The following is a 19,169-nucleotide window of genomic DNA, read 5'->3' on the forward strand; positions in this document are numbered from 1 at the left end:
CGGGTCACCGCGCAGGGGAGGATAATCTGGAGAGACTGCGAAAAGCGCAGGTGAAAAGCAGCAGGGCATGTTTTCGGTGTGTTTCACTTTGCGGCGGAGAAACCGCGGTAGAAAAGTTGCCTGCCACACGTGAATGACTTAATTAAAACAACAAAAAAAATAAATAAAGCCCAATGACATTTTTAATATCGTAACCAAAGGCTTCCGGGTGTGGTAAAAATAAACGTTCAGCTAGAAACGGGGCCTCTTATTCTTTGAGAACTGTCACTTCTCGTACAGCCTGCAATATGTCTGCCTGCAGGATTTGAGCAACCCATACGGCCCGTCTCTGGGTGTGGGTGTTCCTCGGAGGGGACTGCAAGTACTGCAAGACGCAGGTGAATGCAGGATCCTCCGGCTCCACACGAGGTGTGTCACACGAGCACCTGCATTTAGACCAAGGGCTGTGCCTGTAGGAGGCAGGAAGGGGGATGAGCTCCTTCTGTAACTTATATCTTCCTATAATTGCTTTTGTTTCCCCCATATAATCTTTAAAAGTAAGTTGCAGCAGGCCTGTGTGTTTGCATCTGAAGCCTGCAGTTGGAACCAGCTCATAGGCAAGCAGGGTGGTGTAAAACTGAGGTTGCTTCGTTTATGTTGCTCTCAGGAGAGTGGTTGTTAAAATGTATTTGGATGAAGCTTGTTATTTATCACTTGACCATACAAATGAACGACCATTTTTTCGCCAGGACTGTGTGTGGCTGTCACTTAGCAACAGGTCTGTAGGGAACTTTGCAGATCCACTGCCTCCCCCATGCCTAAGAGCAGAAGAAATAAATGAGCTAAGGAGCAAGTGAGCAATTAATAAAAACAGAACCTGGGTTCTCTAGGCAGAACCCAGAGGTAAAAGATTTAGATGGGAACTAAACAGTTACAGTTGCTTTGAAAAATACATTTTAGTGTAACTGGATGTGAGAGATTTTGTATCAAATGGTCCTTAGAAAGCTCCAATATGTTCTGTGGGTTTGGGGTTGTTTTTTTTTTAAGTGTTTTGAAACAAAGAAATTACACTATTGTTTACTTAGTAATGGTTCAGGTTGTTTTGTTATGTATCACAACCTTTCACAGTGAAATCTTCTGGGCATTCTGGCTTCCTGAAGAATAACTTTGTTGTGTGTAAGGTGTAGCCTTCTGATTGCCAGTAAAGCCAAATGTTGATGGTAAGATTAAGCTATAACTGATTTTAAACCTAGTAGTTAGGCTAGAATTTGGCCTAATGATGATAATAAAGGAAAAATGCTTAAGTACTGCTTATTTTAAAGACCAGCATTAGCAAAAAGAAAAATCCACCCTTGCAAACTTAGTGTTAAAATAAATATGCATGGTTAAGTTTGTCCTTTAGAGTTGCATGGTGCTGCAGGTAAGATTCTAGTACACAGCAGTGAGCTTTGATGAAGATATTCTCTTGATAGAGGTGATACAGTCACATTCCTGAAGAATGGTTCAAATCCTGCCCTCTCAAAGAAATTTTTGTACAGCCAGGGTCAGGACTTGTTGTCTGTTCTGCATAAAGGGTCCATGTGACTTCTTTATGACATTTTTGCTTTCTTTGAAAGATGTCAAGGGGCAAAGAAGTTTTCAAAACATTCTAAAGAACAGTTTTCCTCAACACTGAATTCACAAACGGTCCCGTGATTTAAGGGCCTGTGTGGAATTTTATGCTTCCTACCTAGCACACAAAAAGCTATAATGTACAAATGGGCTTGATTCATGCTGGTGCTCCCAGCAGTGGTCAGTGGAGACAATTGTGTTTAGGTTTTCCTGACTATTGGTGGCAGGGTGCCCAGCAGAAACTCTTGTCACACTCCCAGCACTGTTCACAGGGGAGGTTTGCGAGTTAAGGGGACATTTGTTTTGGGTTTTCAGACCCCTTGCAGGAGGGAGGGACTTTTGCCAGTTGAATACAGTTGTGCAACAGTATTTTGCTTTGCACAGAGATTTTTGTGAAAATGTTATTCCTCTTCTTCCATCCTTTTTGTTGTCACTATTTTGGGCTTATTAATCTTGAACAGAAAGTACACCTATCAGGCATTTCTAGGTGAGGGATGTTGTCTCAGTTTTCCCAGTGAAAATAAAGGTGAGGTGTTACCTTTTCAGGTCAGAAATTAATGTAGGGCTGGGAGAGCTGCTTCACTCCTCTCAGACCACAGAGAGTTACTGCTTTGATAAAGCACTTAATCTAAAACTCAAAATCACATTAGATCTAGAGATAACTGAGTGATTAGCTGTTTATTACAGTCACACCTAGAAGCCACGGTGACAGGGACACTGTTGTGCTGGGCAGGCATTGCTAGGGACCATGTTGTACTGACTCTAAGAGCAGTGCCTCTTATAAATATGTCAGGCTAGCTTCTGATTAGCCAAGAACAGAGCAACTTCCTTGTCAGAGCAAATTCAAATGTACCTTTTCAGCAAGAGCTGAGGGAGAGGCTGTTATGATAGCACATAAATAGAGTTAAGAGAGAATGGCAGTGCTTACATCCTTAATCTTTTGAAACAGTGGAAAGAAAATAGCCTTGCAGTTAATCTCTTGTGATACAAAAATGAACTTTCCAGCTTAGTCTTTGTACTGGAAAGAAGAGAAAAATAATTACTAAATCTCAGTCTTTATCCTATTGTAAAATAAATGGATTCTGCTTGTGGTCTCCTGGATGCCACTACACTTAACAATGTGATCACGTAGATCTAAATTTAATCATCTGTTTGCTGAGTGCAGTTAATACACCCCTGTAAGCCCAGGCTTGGGACAATCCCTGCCTGACAGCAGTAGCATTCATAGTGATTTAAGGCATTAGGAACCAGTACCTGAAAACTATTAATAGCAGGGGAGGGTTTATTTACTACTCTCTGATGAAAGTGTCAAATTGACTGAGCTAATGAAGTACTGGTATTTGGAAATTGGGTATCACTTTCCCTGGATGTGCAGGCTGTACTTTCAGAATTAAGTGATGTTAAACCTTTCAGAAAAACAGATGCCTGTGCACATTTTAGGAAGATGGCATTTGAAAGTGTGGCTTAGTGGAGTATCTGTCTTCACACAGAAAAGTATGTCCAACCAGAGTTGCTACAGCTGATTTCAAGAAGACATTATGCTGTTTTCATCACTACACCTTAGTACTATTTTCTTTCTTAGTAAATTTATTTCTGGCTCCCAAAGACATGACAGTGGAGGAGCCTCACTCATGGTTTGAATCTTTGCTCTGAGCCAAATGTGCTGGAGCAGGTCCAGAGAAGGGCAACGAAGCTGGTGAAGGGTCTGGGGAACACAAGGAACAGGTGAGGATGCTGAGGGGAGATCTTACAACTCCTTGAAAAGAGGTTGGAGTGAGGGGGGTGTTGGTCTCTGCTCCCAAGTAACCAGCTATAGGACATCAGGCAGTGGGTTTACGTTGTGTCAGGGGAGGTTTCGACTGGGTATTAGGAAGAATTTCATTCCTGAAAGACTGGTGAAGCATTGGCCCAGCTGCCCAGGAAGGTGGTGGAGTCAGCATCCCTGGAGGGGTTCAAAAAACACATGGATGTGGTACTTTGGGATGTGGTTTAGTGGTTATGGGAGTCTTGGGTTGATGTTTGGTCTTGATGATCTTGGAGGTCCTTTCCAAAATTAATGATTCTATGACTATACCATCAAACTCTCATTTCTGTGAATTTTGAGGTCTTGGAAAGCAGCCTGCAGTCTTCAAGAGGTTTTCAAGAGGCTGTGAATCAGGTGCTAAATTCTGCAGCTAGGGCAATCTATGTCCGAGCACAGCAGACCCACTGGTCTGGTATATGGCATTAAATTTGATTTAGAGTTAAAGGTGGGCTTGGAAGAGTTGACCTCTCCGTGATATCCCCTGATTATCACCGTGGTGATTCTGTGAACTGTCCCATCAACACAAAATCACTTTATTGTCAGGTCTCTGAAGACACTACGTGTTTGACAAAGCTCCTCAGTAGTTGCATTGCAAAGGCAAGAGAGAGGGAAGAAGGGAAAGGGCTGGTCCATTGGCTGTCGTTGACTTTGATTTTCTTGTCTTTTTTTTTTTAATTGGAGTTGATCCTGCACCAATTTTGGCTGAACTATGGCCTGTGTGATAAGGTTCCCTTTATTGCCTCCCTCCTCTGCTGGCTAGCAGTGACTCAGCAAACAGCTCTGGTTCATTAACGTTGGCAGCAGCCCAGAGTTTCTGCTGTTACAAAGATAAACCATTTGAGAACATGGAAGGCACACGATTTTCTTCAGTTTTTGATCTGTTGCCATGATCTCTACATTTAACTCCAATAAATCTTTTTGTGGCTGTTGCAAGTGAAATCTCTCTTCCCTCTCCCTTCTTTTCTGCTGAATGAATGAGAACTAGAGGATTGACACTGAGAGCTCGTTGGGCCATCCCTCAGCTCAGAGGCAAGACAAACAGGTTCTGCAAAGTGTCATGATCCTGAATCCATAATTAAGCCTGAAAAAAGGTCTTAAATGCCTTCTGCTCTCTTTTGCCCCTTCCAAATCACATGGTTGGCAAAGTTAAAAGTGGTACTTAAAACTTAATTGGAATTTCCCTCCCTCCATCCCCAATATCTAAAGATGCAGTGGTTCACTGTGTGTCATAGGAATGGGATCCTTGAGAAATGAAGCTCTGAAACTCATCTTTATTGCATTTCACCTTTATTATATGCAAGTCCTTCACCTTCTGGTTCAGGCAAAGTTTTTCCTCACAGATAAACTTGCAGCTAGAAAGCTCTTCAATGTCCAGTGTGAGAGGATCAGGTCAATTGTCAAGATAGGTCCAAGATTTTCCTAAACAATAACAGAAGAAATGTCAACAGGAGTATAAACAAAGGGGGAAATTAACATCTAGAGTTTGCAGAAGTGGTAAAATATTATGAGAGGAAAAAGATGCATCATTTTGCACACAGGTGGGTATTAGCTGCAGATGACAGGAGGCTTGGAGGTATTCAGCAGAAAATAGTAAGTTAAAGGGAGGAACATCCTCTGGACACCAGATGAAAGAGGTTGGAAACTAACAGGAAAATGTTTTGCTCCAGTGTGACAGAGGGGAGATGGCTTTGGTGTGACTGAGGGCAGCTGACAGCATGTCACCAACTCACTCAGCATGGCTTGGAGTCGATGCTGTCTATCCAGGGACAGTGGCACACGGTGCCTGCTGCCTTCCACGTGTGAAGGAGCCACTTCCCTTCATTCTCTGTGAAGAGCCATTTTCCTGGAACTGAAAACACAAGGGCAGTGCTCTCCTCTCTTTCTGGTACCACCTCCAGCACGGTCATCTGTGTGGGTCTTCCATTTGGATTTTCAGACTGGGTGAGCTGTATTTAGTCCAGGTCCTTCAAAGCCTGCTTGGCAGTAATTCAGCACTGCTACATGACTCATACTGTGATCTAAGTGCAGCTGATGGCTTGAGGACACTCTCCTGCAGGAAAAAGAAAACAGCCCAATATCAGGAAGGAAGGAATTCCATATTAATCCTCCAGCTCTTCTTACTATCCCATAAACTCATAAGCCACATGGTTAATAGAAGTTTTCTGCTTAAGACTTGCAGGTTTTCCCTAGAAAAATGAGGTTTTTCATCGTTCACCCTTCAAGTTGCAAACCAGATGAATTGTGGGGGAATCTAGAAGCAGAGGAATTCCTCTTGTCTGCTTTCTCTGGTGTTTGATTCGGTGAACTTCTTAACTTTTGTGAGATTAAACATCTGTAGTATTGATGAAAATGGATTATGAATTGTGAAAATTTCTGGCAGAAAGTCCATAGCCAACTCAAAGCCCCACCCAGCCTTCCTGCTAACAAAGACAAAGCTAACTAGAGGAGAAAATGCAATTAAATGGAAGGTTTTCAAAATCAGTTGTGAGCTCCAGTTAGGCAGTTTCTCAAGGCAAAGAGAACTGGCTTTTGTCCTCTTCTTTGCAGAATAATAGTTATTACAGAGCTGAGCTCACAACAGAGGAAAGGAGAAGGAGGCCTTTTGGTGACTTCCCCCTTCTAAAATGTCCTGTCTGTGTGTAAATTTGATCTGAGCTAATAAAATGGGATTGTTTCATTTACCTTTAAGCAAGGTGAAGCCTGTTGCATTTATTTTACTGAACGTCCTGTGGAAGTATAGACTCTTTGATGAATGCAGTGTGGAGGTGGAAAGGAAATATTTGATACTGGTATTCCTTTAATTAACCAGTGGTCTGCATTTGGTGGCTTCGTAGTCTGAATCTCAGTGACTCACAGAGATTTAAGAGTCTTCAGGACATGTCAGCACAGAACAGAAGTTGCAAAACTTAGAATTGAAGCTGGTGAACCTGTTTTGTCTAATTTTGAGCTCGATCAATCATTGTGGATTCAAATGTATGGCAAATACAGTTAGGTTCATAAGGACAAGGACAGGACTTGGAATAAATGAGAGCTGGTGTGATGGGAAAACAGGCTTAAAGGGGCTTCACTGTGGAGTACATAGAGCTGAGAGTTTGTCTTAGGTAGGGTTTGTGCAACGAGGAAAGCTCTGGGATGTGCTGAGGTGTGTGTATCACTGGTGCATGCTGCTGGTTTCCCTGGAGTTCAGACACACAGGAGGGTGGGAGGGTTAGATGGAGACAGTCTCCTTTCCTCTGAGTTAATTTGAAAACCTAGTGTATTGCCTAAACCTTCAAAGACACCTTGAGAGCCTGCAAACCCTCCACCACTTTGGATTTGTCAGCTTCTATTTACAACCTGAGCAGAAATCAAAGGGAGAAAAAGATGTTTGACAGCTGTATCAGCAGTAGAGTTCTTCACAGATGTAAACTGAGATACAGTTGTCAGATATCTGCTGAGTGTTTAGATCACTGCTATGTTCAGGAAAGGTGACAGATTGAAGTTCATCAGGTTCCTAGAGGACGTGCTGAAGTGGCAACAGTCCTACCACAGTTGTTCAAAGTCCCACTCCAGAGATTTCCTGGAGGGTGGTGGGTTGTGTTGGTCTCCTAGCAGAAAGCATCCTCTGCTTTAATACAGAAGTTCTGTTTTACGTTAGGCAGTTGTCACATTTCACTTCAGGAATGGCACTGGGTTTAATCTGTTAGGAATTTCAGAAGAATAACTCCAAAGCAGATTTCAATGAAATCATTTCCCCGACTTACGTATTCACTGTGTAAAATTCTGCCAAGATAACAATGGCAAGTAAACATTCTGTGTAAAATCATTGGAGGTTCTTGTGCTTACTCTAAAAAGGCAACTTGTCAGTGTGTTTTCAGCACCCTAAAGCCTTGCTTACCCCAAAATACTGATCTGTTTGGAGGTTCTTTGCAGCATCAGTCTTTGTTAATAACCTTTTATCTTTTTTTTTTCCCTTCCTAATGTACAGAGTGCTGTTCCAGACCCAATACAGACAAAATGTCCAGCAGGGGTGGCAAGAAGAAGTCGACCAAGACCTCCCGCTCGGCGAAGGCTGGGGTGATATTCCCTGTTGGAAGGATGCTACGTTACATCAAGAAAGGCCACCCCAAGTACAGGATTGGTGTTGGTGCTCCCGTGTACATGGCTGCTGTACTGGAATATCTGACTGGTAGGTGTTGCTGAACAATGTGAAGTAACCTCTGGTTCAGAGATGGCTGAAAAAAGCTGGAGCTGAAGTGAGTGCTGTGCTGCTCACACACTAAGCCAAGACAGAGGGACCCCCACCCCTGCCTCAGAGCTTTGGTGGCTGTTGTGCCTTCCAGCACTTGATTTGCTTTGACCTGTTGTAAATGCTCTTCTTCCACGTGGGCAGTCAGAAGGATTCCTGCTAATGTGGATGTGTATGGACTGGGCCTCCAGTGTTGTGGTCCTTCCTGTTCCAAATCTGTGCTGGGTGTTTTGGTTTGGGTTATATTTGTCTGTTAAGCCTATACATTCCTTTGAAATGTGGAGCTTCTCAGTGTTTACACAGGGCTGAGATTGCTTACAGCATTGTTTAAACATTTTTGTTCATTTTACAGATTATTTTTGAGGCTAACATATGCTGTTTGCAGTTTGTTTGGTTGAGTCTCTGTACAAATGCACACTGTTCATCTGCCCTGGATCAATGTGGCTAATTTGCTTACATTTGTAGTCCTTCCTCTGTTCCTCTGTAATTCTCTCATCTTCATAGTACTTTCTTGGAGGACAAAAGTATTTTCCTCCCTTTAGAAAGCAGCTTCAAAGGATGAAAATGCTTTGCCCAAAAGCATACACAACTAGAGGTGCAAGTAAAGATCTTTACATAGCTGTTCTAGTCTCAAACAAGACAAAATATTGCAAATTTTCCCCATAAACAACACTATAAAAGTAGCCTTCTAATGGAAAATAAACTCCAGCTACAGTAGCATCAGCTTATGGGCTTTTAGCAATATTGTTTTGCTTAAAATGAATGGATAAGAATAAACCACTAGTTCAGCCATATTTACATGGCCAGATTGACATGCAAGTGTATACCTGTAGGCTGGGGATCCAGCAAAATGCACCAGTGCTAGATGGGTTTGTGTTTGGAGGCAGATCCTATTTGTGTGACTAAGGAAAAGCTTGAATTAGATTTCCTTACTCATAGCAGTGTTTCTTTTCACAGTGCCTTGGCTTATGCAGATGTTCTGGCTGCAGCAGGTTCAAGTGTTTCCAGGGACAGTAGTTGTGAGGGGAGTGGTGTGCTGAGCTCCTGAGGAGGAGATGCACTTCATTCTGCCTTTGGCTTGAGCACAAAGTAGCAAAGCCTGTGGTCTAACTTTGCTGGGAGTATTTAAAGCTGAAGTGATACAACTTAAGACAAATTTTAGACACTCTTTATAATAGCTATTGACATTGAAGAAGAGAAATAGGCTGATTTTTTTTGTTTCTGTCAAGTTTCTTCCTCCCCTTAAGATGAAGATTGGTAACATTGGAGAGTAATTAATAGAATGCTTCTTTTCCATAAGGGATTCATATTACATTATTGAATTTTCTCAGCCATCAAATATCCTTTTTTATCCCTCATGTTCATAGTTTTCTTTCTTTGAGCCTTTCTTTCAAAGAATGCTTTTAAACTTCAGAGATGGCCTTAAAATAACATTAACAGTTCCTTCAGCAAGGTTCCTGCTTACAGCAATAACAACTCAAAGTGCTTCTGGGGGTGAAGGGTGCTTTGAATGCTGCCTTTTTAAAGAAAGGGTGAATTTCTTTCTTCTTTTTAAAGAAAAAAATGCAGGTGAGCTTAAGGCACTGCTAATGAGCAGCACATGTTAGTGGGGCACTGATTTAAAGTGTTTACTGAGGCACTGGTGGTTTAGGCAGCTGAGAACAGGCTGGGGAAATAAAGGTGTTTTCTAATTATTGTGCATCCTGGAAACTGAGGAGATTAACAAAAAAAAGAGGCAAAAATAAAACATGCATACATTACTTCCTTAGGAATAAGAAAAAAGGGAGGAAGGAAAGCTGAGGGGAGAAGTACCTTTTTATTCTCCTTTTAAATATTAAGCTGGTTTTGGTTTGGCTTTTTTCTCCTATAAAGACTGGGTAGTTAGTCCTAGCATCCTGTATCTCAAAGTTCTCTTTATTCTTACACACAGATGCCTCTCAAAAGCACAGATACTCTTATTTCCTTACTGAGTTAGTAATAGCTTTATGCTTTATGACTGTTTCAATCTGCTGATAGTGGTTTTTTTTCCCTTCTCAAGTTTTTCAAACTCCTTAATTTTTTAGCCTTTAATGGTCAGTATGTTTTCTGAACTTCAGGTCATTCCTCATTTTCAATGTAATTCAGAAACAGTCCCCTGAAACGAGATGCTGGGAGATTTTTGTTCTGTGTTCTTTTTACCTCTTGGCCATTACTACTTCCCAAACCCAGAGAAATCCTGACTTCTCTCCAGGAGAATTTTTAAAGATGCTGATGTCAGCACATGATCTGAGACTAAATCAAAGCATTTCAACCATTTCAAAATGAAAGCAGGAACGTGACATAACAGACAGGACACCATGTGAAGTGGCATGCTAATAAATTGGCTGAATCATAAAAGCAATCCTGTGCATCCAGGAAGGAGAGGAAAAATGTAAAATACCAAAAATAGTTGGAAGAAAGAAGGACTTCAGAAAAGATTAGGAGGAGAACGACAGAGATGTGACCTAATAGAAAGGAACCTACCAAGGTTCAAAACCTAGTTCATGTGTGTGTAGAATATGACACTGACTTGAATCCTTTAGAAGATGAGGTGCTAAATTTTGCTGACCTTTGCTAAAGTTGAACTCTGATATAAATCTGACATTAGCCCATAATATTTGGTTCAGTGAGATCTGAACTTCCATAACACTTCCAGCTGTTCAGCCTTGGAGTTCTGTTCTGGATCCATCTGTGTGTGTGCCCACTTCTGGTGTTCTCTGACTGTTGTGTCAGCCTGTTTAGCCACAGTGCAGCTCTGCTAGCAGGAGCCTGGGCTGTTTGAGCACACAGGACTTGGTCTGGCTGCTTCAGTTCCTGTGAACTAAAAAATCTCTGTCTTTGCTCTGCTGCTTCATCTCCTGGCTTCTGACAACTGCAGGGGCTGGCTAGAGCACCTCTTCCTGTGTTGTCCATTAAAATAAATTTAAAAATAATGTATATCTACTAATAGAGCAGGTTTATGATCAATTTGTCTTCTGGTCTCCAGGTAATGAAGTGGTTTTTCCTTATCTTGCATTTCAATATACTTGACACACAAACAGGCTGCACATGGAGTGTTCCCCTTCTCTTATTTACTCACTAAAGATTCTTATTACCTACAAGTAATATTATAAAATAATTCTCTTATCAGCATGCCCAGTGTATGCTGCTTCTTTTCTTAAGAATGCCACCTGCTTATTCTTTCCTGCTTTTCATCAAAGCAAATGATGTGTAATGTCCACTGCAAATAGGATGCAAATGTCTGCTCATGGATGAGTGTGCAGCAAACATCTTTGAGTTTTACTGATCCTGAAGCAAGTGGATATACTTCCTTCCTTTCCTCTAAGGGGATTAGAGTGGATGCTGAAGAACTATAGCACGTGGTTCTTATTTCTTTTCCTCCTTTGCAGCAGTTCATGCAGGGCTGCTTATCTTGCAGGGAATAGTCAGAATATTTTATTAGTTTCTGCTTATGCTGCAGGACTAATTTTAAGCATTGTCAACCACTTTAAGCTGGCAAGAAGTTCAGTGTGAGTAATTCCTATTGTCTTCTTTCCTTATTGTGTCACTGCTTTTACAGTGGTTCACTGCCTCATTCTCTTCCCTAATGTGTACTTCAGAAAACTGCAATCCAATCCTTATTTTCCCTGCAAAGTAGTATATTGGTATCAGTTTATGTCAAAAAAACAATACTAGGTCAGTCAAGAGAATGGCCAAAGACTGTTTGGGGCATTGCAGCCACTCAGATGAAGTTGTGTAGTTTGTGTTTGCCAGAACTGGTCCCAGCCATATGTGTAGTCAGGTAAATTCCCTTCAGGCTTACAGCTTGCACAAGTTACAATCTACTCCAAACTTTCTTACTCACTGGAAAAGATACTCCTTTGCCCTTAAAAAATAGAAATCTCTTGAGCATATTTAAAGGCAGCAAGAACCAGGCCTGCAAGTGATTGCTGCTCCCCATCGTCTTCTCTCCACTGTAAATAATTTTCAATTGCCAAAATGTCATGGCAAACGAGGAGAAAGAGAAGTTTATAAAACAGCAGGAGAGCAGGAATAAGGAAAAAAAAAATGAGGCTTTGATTTATATGTTTTGTACAGGATGAAGTTAGGTAGGAGAAAATGTTAGATGTCTGTTTTCTCCATTAGACTTTGTTTCTCTCCACTGGAATTTTATTGCCTGTGGTGTATTTTGTTAAAATGTAGAATAAGCACCTTTTGAATGCCACAGTCAGAACTGCATCTGAGGAAATCTGGTGCTTACCTGAGTGTTTGTTTTCAGGCTTTCTGATGTCACCAGAATCCCCTAATGGAGGTTCATGTGCTGGAGCTCAGTTCATTGCATTTTCACCTTGATTAATTTTCAATGTGGAAAACTTTCTTAAGGCAGCTGCTGATTGGCTGCAAAATGGAAGTCCTTCCTGAAGGCAGCAAGTTTAACTGATCACTTCAGATGCTCACTTTCCAATGTGCAAGCTGATCAGCTTGAACTGCTGTTCACCTCTTGTGTTCTGCTTGCTGCTGAGAGTTTTTACAGGGTTGCAGAGGAAAACTGTTTTGCCCTTATTTTTGTTTGTCAAAGCAGAGGTACTGCTGAACTTGACAAATGAACTTGACAATTCTATGATTCTATGAACTTCTGCTTGGAAGCAGAGGGGAGCTCAGAGGTCCACAGTAAAAAAGCATTAGGCTAAAAGCAGATTCAAGTTCCAGGTATTCTGAGACTACCATAAATAATGGTCCTTGGGGGGTAATGAAATATAAGAAGAGAATTAATTGACAGTATCTTTGATACTGTTGAAATGTGTGTTCACTACCAAGATACATTGCTTCTATTTAAACAGGCAGCTTTAGAAACACTAATCCCTATTATGGTGTCACAAACTGTGTCCCAAGAGGAGTTTAAAATAAATTAGGTGCTTGTAGGACCTATGCCTTACTTGAACAAGCATGAAACTACCTCTTCAGATCCAGTGTGGTTTTAATATGGATTAATACTGGACCTAAATTACAGCATGTTGTTTATGGCAATAGCCTCCCAAGCAGAGACCTTTGGAAATAACAGCATAGCAGAGCTCCTTGGTAACATTCCTCTTTTTACATAAGAATTGTCTCATGCTCTTAAGAGAAGTGAGAGTCTCACTAGTATAGCAATTTTAAATTGTGACAAGTGCCTCTTTAGATAGAAAACTTTGCATTGTTACCAGTTGAATGACCAGCTGCCTTTCTGAGCTTCTAAATGCAGGAATTGGTGTGTTTCAAATGTTTCTAAATGCAGAGGTTTTTCACTGATGAGCCCTGGGCTCCAGCCCTGTGAGCACTTCCACGTGTGTCTGCCTTCCCCTGTAGCCCCATCAGCTTCAGTGGATCTCTGAGTTACAATAGCTGACTCCATACAAAATTATTCACCTGGTTAGGGCCCAATGTATTTTCCAAGCTACAGAAGTCAGGTTTGAGGAAAATCAGTAAAAGCCAGTGTATTTTCTTATAGTAAAAGCCCTAAGAGTGCATACTGGTATGACAGTTATTTCAGAGGGGTAAATATGCATCAGAATTTGCACTGTGACAAGCATCATATTGTGATAATGTACAAAATGCTGGGCTGGGTTGGTTTGGTTTTCACATCGTGGCCACCAAATTATTTTCTTCCTTGGGCATGTTAAATTTTAGCTCTATTTTCACATCCTTAGATCTAGAATGAAATACTTTTTGTTCTAGTAACAGTCATTATATCTCTTTTATCTGTGAAGTAGCTACAAAGTAATGACTCCTGCTATAAAATGCTGTTCAGTTTAATATTGGTCTCACCCTTTGTTTTGAAGAATGGAGTGTGAGTGAAGTGTAAACAGATATGGCTGACTTAGCTACACATTTTTTCCTACCCTTATCTTTGTCTTAACTTGTATCTGTTGCTGAGAAGAAAATCTATAAAGCTCAAGCTTTTTCTTTTCACCCTTTATTCTTAGGACTGACAGTTGTAACACAAATATCTAGAAAACATGAAGACATCCTGCATTTCTGAAGCAGTGTGTAGTGTTTAACAAGCTGTTTCTTTCCTCAGAGTTTCTCAAGCTTTAGAAATTCTTAAATCAAGTATTGTGAGCATGATTTTTTCACCTTTTTTCTGTAAGGATTATTTAAGAATGCTTGAGTTTGGATCATGCCATGTGTTTGATCTTCAGTCTTTTTTTCCACAGTACACTTCTCTCCAAATTTCATTTAGGGGTGAAATTCCCTGTGGATTCTTAGGTGTAGTCAGATGAAATGCTCCATCCTCAATATAACTTCATTGGGGAAAAATAAATGTGAGGGCTATATAGTGAAATACAATATTTTTACAGCAAACAGGAGGTGTTTTTGTAATTTGGAGGAAAAGTGCCTGTGATGTAGTGAGCCTTGTTATTGCAAGATGTTCTGGATCCCAAACTATTCTGAGTGGTTTCAGAAAACAATTAGGCACATCCATAGAAATAAAATCCACTGGGAGAAGTGGCATTTCTAAGTTGGGAAACCACTCAGCTCTACATGGCTGAAATCAGAGGGAATGTTCTGGAAAAATAGCATTTTGTGTTTGCCTGTTTGCTTAATCCTCCTGAGCATCTGCTCTTGGGCACTGGCTGGGAACAAGCTGACAGGCTTAGATGTATTTTTTGCTCTGATGAAGTTACAGCTAGTCCATGTGTTCACCTACCACAGAACACCCAAAGTAATAGAGGATTTTACATACTTTGTTCCCAGGATGTAGATTAAAAAAAGTGGTGATCATGCTGTATGGTCACTCCTACACTGCTTCTGTAAAGTAATAGGGGAAAAATACTTCTAAATTATTTTTCTTCTAAATAATAACATTTGTATTTGCCTACAGATACTCGTGTTTATTATGGATGCCATTGCTATCTTGACACAAAAAAAAACCTTGATGTGGGGGAAAGACTTTGAGAACAGCAATTTTAATGACTCATAATATTTTCAGTAATAAACATCTAATCTTACTTCCCTTGCTGTCAGAGGCAGTATCTAATAAAACCATTATCACCATCTGCCAGATCACATTGAAATGAGTACACTACAAAGATGAGAGCACAGCATACATGGATGGCATCAGCTCTGGTCATTGGTTAGTAAAGGTTTTGAGGCTGACTTTTAAGTCTTGCTCCTCTTTTTAGGGGACTGGTTACCCCCACCCTTGATACACGTGTCCCTTTCCTTGATCCAGCATGAGGATTGGAGTCACTTCAGTAAAAGCCAAATTCTCTATCTGAAGTCCTCTCCTCTTTTGTTAGTAACATCATTAATGTTCATTGAGTTTTAGTAGCTGATTGGCATCTGCCATTTGACTGCTTTAGCATTTAGAAATGCAGGTTCCTAACGTGTGCCTGCAAAGGTCCAAGGATGAGCTAGGACCAAGTCTTGAGGAGTCTCCTGTACCTGGTCACAGCCAGACCAAAGTGTACATGCTGCACTTCATCAAGTAATGTCTGGCAGCACTTTAATTATGTTTGAGTGCATTTCTGAAACATGTCAATTGGGAGTAACAGCAGAGTGGGAAATGCTAGGCAGGGGAAGCTCCACTGAGAAAGAAGGGAGGTTAATTTGAGTTAGATCAGGTTTCTTGAAGCCAGTGCAGAAGAAAGAGGCCATCTCTTATTAAGTTAATACTTGAGGTGTGACTATTGTAATAACATTTAGGATTAAATTCACTTTCAGGTTTCCCTGAGAAGTGAACTCTTATACTTTTTACAGATCAATAGTAAACCAAGAAATTAAAAAGAAGAAAAAAAGTTAACTAACAATGGATTTCTTGCCAGAAAAAGAAAAGGTATTATAGAGTAGAAAATAGCTGAAAAGAAGCATGAGCCAGATCAGAAGGCTCTAAGTGGAAGTGGCTTTTGTGGCCTGAACTTGAGCTTTGTGTAAACAGCAGCCTGTCATCTGCCTCACAAACGTGAGGCTGAGGATAACTTGGCACAGTTAACAGTGTCTCCTGCTAAGGGGCCTAGTTCTGATACAGCTCAGACACTAAAGGCTGAGGAGTTTGGGGTTTTATCACATCCTAAGGGAGTGATTGCCCTGTTGAGAGTTGAGGTTTCATCAAGGCTTGTACAAAGGAATAAAATTTCTTGAGCAGATTTTCACTGCATCAGATTTCATCAGAAATGTTTCCGTGGAATGCATGAGAGGGAAAGTGTCACCAAATGATTCTACCTTTGCTCTTGCAACTGCAGATTCCAGGGGGATTGGGTGGAATACACAGAGAGAAGAATGCAGGAAACTCTGAACAGTCTTGGCTGATTAGGGTTGATTGGGTTAAAACCTTCCAGATCATGTAAAATGATTCTGAAGTCAATACAGTGCTGATGGAAGGATGATTAATTTAAACTACAATAAACAGATGCCTTGTCATGTAGTTGGCTTTGTAGCAAATAGATATTTCTCAGTGGAATTGTATCAGATTAATTTTATTTTGGTTTCAGAGTATCATTCTCAATTCTCTTCTGAGGAGAGGCTTGAAAATCTTTTGGAACCCCCCTGACTTGTTCCTGTTGGAACTTGTGTGTTCAGAACCTGGCCTTGTGTCAACGCATCACCTGTTAGTTGTTAAGAGCTCAATATTCAGAGCTATGATTTCATCTCCCTGAAGAGAAGGTGGACAAAGGACAAAGGGATTTGGTGCAACAGCAGCATGAGATGTAAACTCCCAAAAAAAAGAAAAACATTTGGGGGATGAACTCAGACCAGACTGAATTATTTACATTTAGATAGTATTATATCTGGAATGCACGGTAAGCTAAAGGCCTTGTCATTTAGGCTTTAAAGGAGTTTTACTGAGTAATGACCAGTAACATTTTGTTGTGAAATGAGGATAAATGAAGTAGAGCATTTTCCAGGAGTGGGAGAAGAATGATTTGCTTTTGTTCCCATCCAGGTTTGCAGTTCCTGCTGTGCCTGTTGTGTTTGGGTCTAACAGCAGTTAGTTTCATTTTAACCTTGTGTTGAGTTCTTGTTCCAAAATTTATGAGTGTTGTGAAATACCAAAGCAACGGTATTGAAGGCAGAGCCAGTACTGCCAGCAAATGGGGAAACACAAATAACAGAACTGGGAACTTAGTAGGAAGTCCAGGAGGTGATTAGAAATGGTCTCTGCAAGTAAAGGATGAGGAAGTAGCTCTGAACCCTTGCTTCAGGATGAGGTTTGTGTGGAGGCTTCTAACACTTTGGTTCTGTTTGAGTAGGAAATGTCTTGAGAACAGCCTTTCCTGTGGTCTTATCTCAGGCTTAAGTACAAAGATACACAACCTGGTTTCTTTCCTCCTTTAAAAATACTCAACTGTACCTTTAAAGACCTCAGCAGAAAAAGGAAAGTTTTGGTTCAAGTGCTGAGAAGAGGCTTAAAGCAGTTTTCATGACTGATATCCATCTGCCCAGTTCTAAACATTGAAGATGATTTTATTTGATATAAATGAGAACTACATTTAGCCTAATTCTTAAGAGAAATTCTTAACTTTTAGAACTTCAGTGGTCCCTTCCATCCCAAAACATTCTGTGGGCTTTCTCTTCCCACTTCAACCATTTATTTTCAAGGTGACTGAAAAGAAGAAAATACTGGTCACAACTCTGCCTTTGAAATCAAATTTGTGTTCATATTATAGTCACTCCTAAGGCAGCTGTCCCTTTTCTTGCTTCATAACAGCTGTAGCAAGAACGTGGCATTCCCACTTCACTTTTTCATTCCTAATTATATGTGTTGGTTTGCTTTTTTTGTTTGAAATTATTTAAAAGCACAGAAAAAGCCACTTGTGAAAATACAGCATATCTCTTTAGATTAACCTAAGATTTTAATATGTTGTAATTGAAAAATTTTACCTTCAAGAGCTTATAATATTGAATAACTTTTGTATTTTCCTTATTTAAAAACCAAACCACTGGTGTTCAGTACTTCTGTAAAGTGTGTCTCATAGCTGCCTGAGTTGGTGGTGGTGTAATTACTCTCTAGGGGGGAAATGCCTTGAGTAAATATATGAAAGGAATGGAATAGACATTATGCAACTTACATCATTTTTGTGAGGCCACATTTTTGTAAAATGTTCTTGTTTTGGTCTTCTGGCTGGATAAATAAAAGCTGAGTGAATCCTGATGTCGTGGAAGCTCTTAATCATTTCTTTTGCCTCCAAGCCTACAAGCAAAGCTTTCTCTAATGACCCTGTTCAGGTGCAGAAGTTATTTTTGAATCTTTTTTTCTTTTCCCATTTTTGTAAGATTAAATGAAACAAAAGTCTTCAATGATTTAAAACTTTGAACATCCAAAGATGGGTCTGACCTAAGTATTCAGATCCAATCTCAATTTTAAATACCTTTTCCCACATACTACTTTTTCCAGCTCCACACCTAAATCTAGAGTGGAAAGTTATCTGGAAACTTGAGTCAACTCCCTTACACAGAGTGCTAAATTTTCATCTGATTTAAAATTAGTTTAAAGCACAGATGAAACACCATTTCCATCTTTAGAACTGAAGTAATGTAAACTAGGTGTGACAGCAAAGCTGGCTGCAAGCAGCATCCAGGCAAGTAGTTGGGATCTGCTCTGGGTCCAGAAAGTCTTCGTTTCTAGCATTTATAAGTGCTCTGACCTGTTGGGTTTGGATTAGGTTTGTCTCTGTCAGTGGTAAATCCAAAAATTGTTGCCTGTGTTGGCTTCAGCTCGAGTACCTCCTGATGTTCTGGTTTTCACTGGGGCCGAGTTCCTCTTTGAGCAGACCTGTGTGCAGAGCTGTGTTTGCTGTTCTGTGCTGGTCTCTCTGTGAGCATGGGCAGTGCTGGATTATTGTTGGAGGGCTGAGCAGAAGGCCAGCAGAAAAAAACTCCCTCCTCCTCCTCCTCCTCTCTCCCCCTCCCCATGCTCCTCTTTTGTGGTCCCCAACGCCAGCGCAGAGCGCTGTGTTCCTGAGAAGGAAGTGGGGTACCTCAACTTCCCTAAAGGACCATTAGAAAACTAATTTCCAAACGAGTTTCCTGTCCAAGGAAGAGGGCTTAGCACTTGCAAGAACAGTTCTCCACTGTACGAGGCAGACATTTTCGTTTTATGAGGAACAAATAAAACATTCCTCTGTGCTTTACAGGCATCACACTTTCTTAGACTCTAGTTACAAAATGACCTGTCTGCATAGTTGTGCTGAGGGCTTGCAGTGAGTAACACGGCCCAACTGTGCAGCAGGGCCTGCTGCAGGAAAGAAGTGGAGGCTGGGGAAGCAGAGGCAAACCCAAAAGCAGTCTCCTGTTTGGGGCAAATCCCTCCCATGCTTTTCAGCTGGGAAAAAAAGGCTGAGATACAAACAGACCTACTCCTGATCTAGAGTGGTGGAGGTGCTGGCGTAAACCTGGAGGTCTGTGGGGATGGGTGGGGTGTAACTGAGAGTGCAGCTTGTCCCTCCAAAGGTGTCACAGGTCCTCGGTCCCAGTGGGTGGCTGTGCAGTGCTGAACACAAGCTACACCTCCCATGTCTGAGCTGTGCCTCTTGAAATATGTGAAAAGGATTATGCCAGCTTAATTGAGTT

At 40.9% G+C, this 19,169-nt stretch overlaps 1 protein-coding gene across 1 annotated transcript in view; it reads left to right on the top strand.

Annotated features, from left to right (window-relative positions):
* The first annotated feature begins 7,367 nt into the window (after window positions 1-7,367).
* LOC103772970 (core histone macro-H2A.1) overlaps window positions 7,368-19,169 on the top strand; it is a 37,476-nt gene continuing 25,674 nt past the window's right edge. Inside the window, exon 1 of the mRNA XM_008940316.1 lies at window positions 7,368-7,562. Coding sequence (XP_008938564.1) covers window positions 7,391-7,562 — 172 coding nt within the window. The 5' untranslated portion in view covers window positions 7,368-7,390. The remainder of the gene's footprint in view (window positions 7,563-19,169) is intronic.

The sequence above is a fragment of the Merops nubicus genome, unplaced genomic scaffold (genome assembly GCF_000691845.1).
Source record: "Merops nubicus isolate BGI_N331 unplaced genomic scaffold, ASM69184v1 scaffold965, whole genome shotgun sequence".
In the NCBI taxonomy this organism is placed as follows: domain Eukaryota; kingdom Metazoa; phylum Chordata; class Aves; order Coraciiformes; family Meropidae; genus Merops; species Merops nubicus.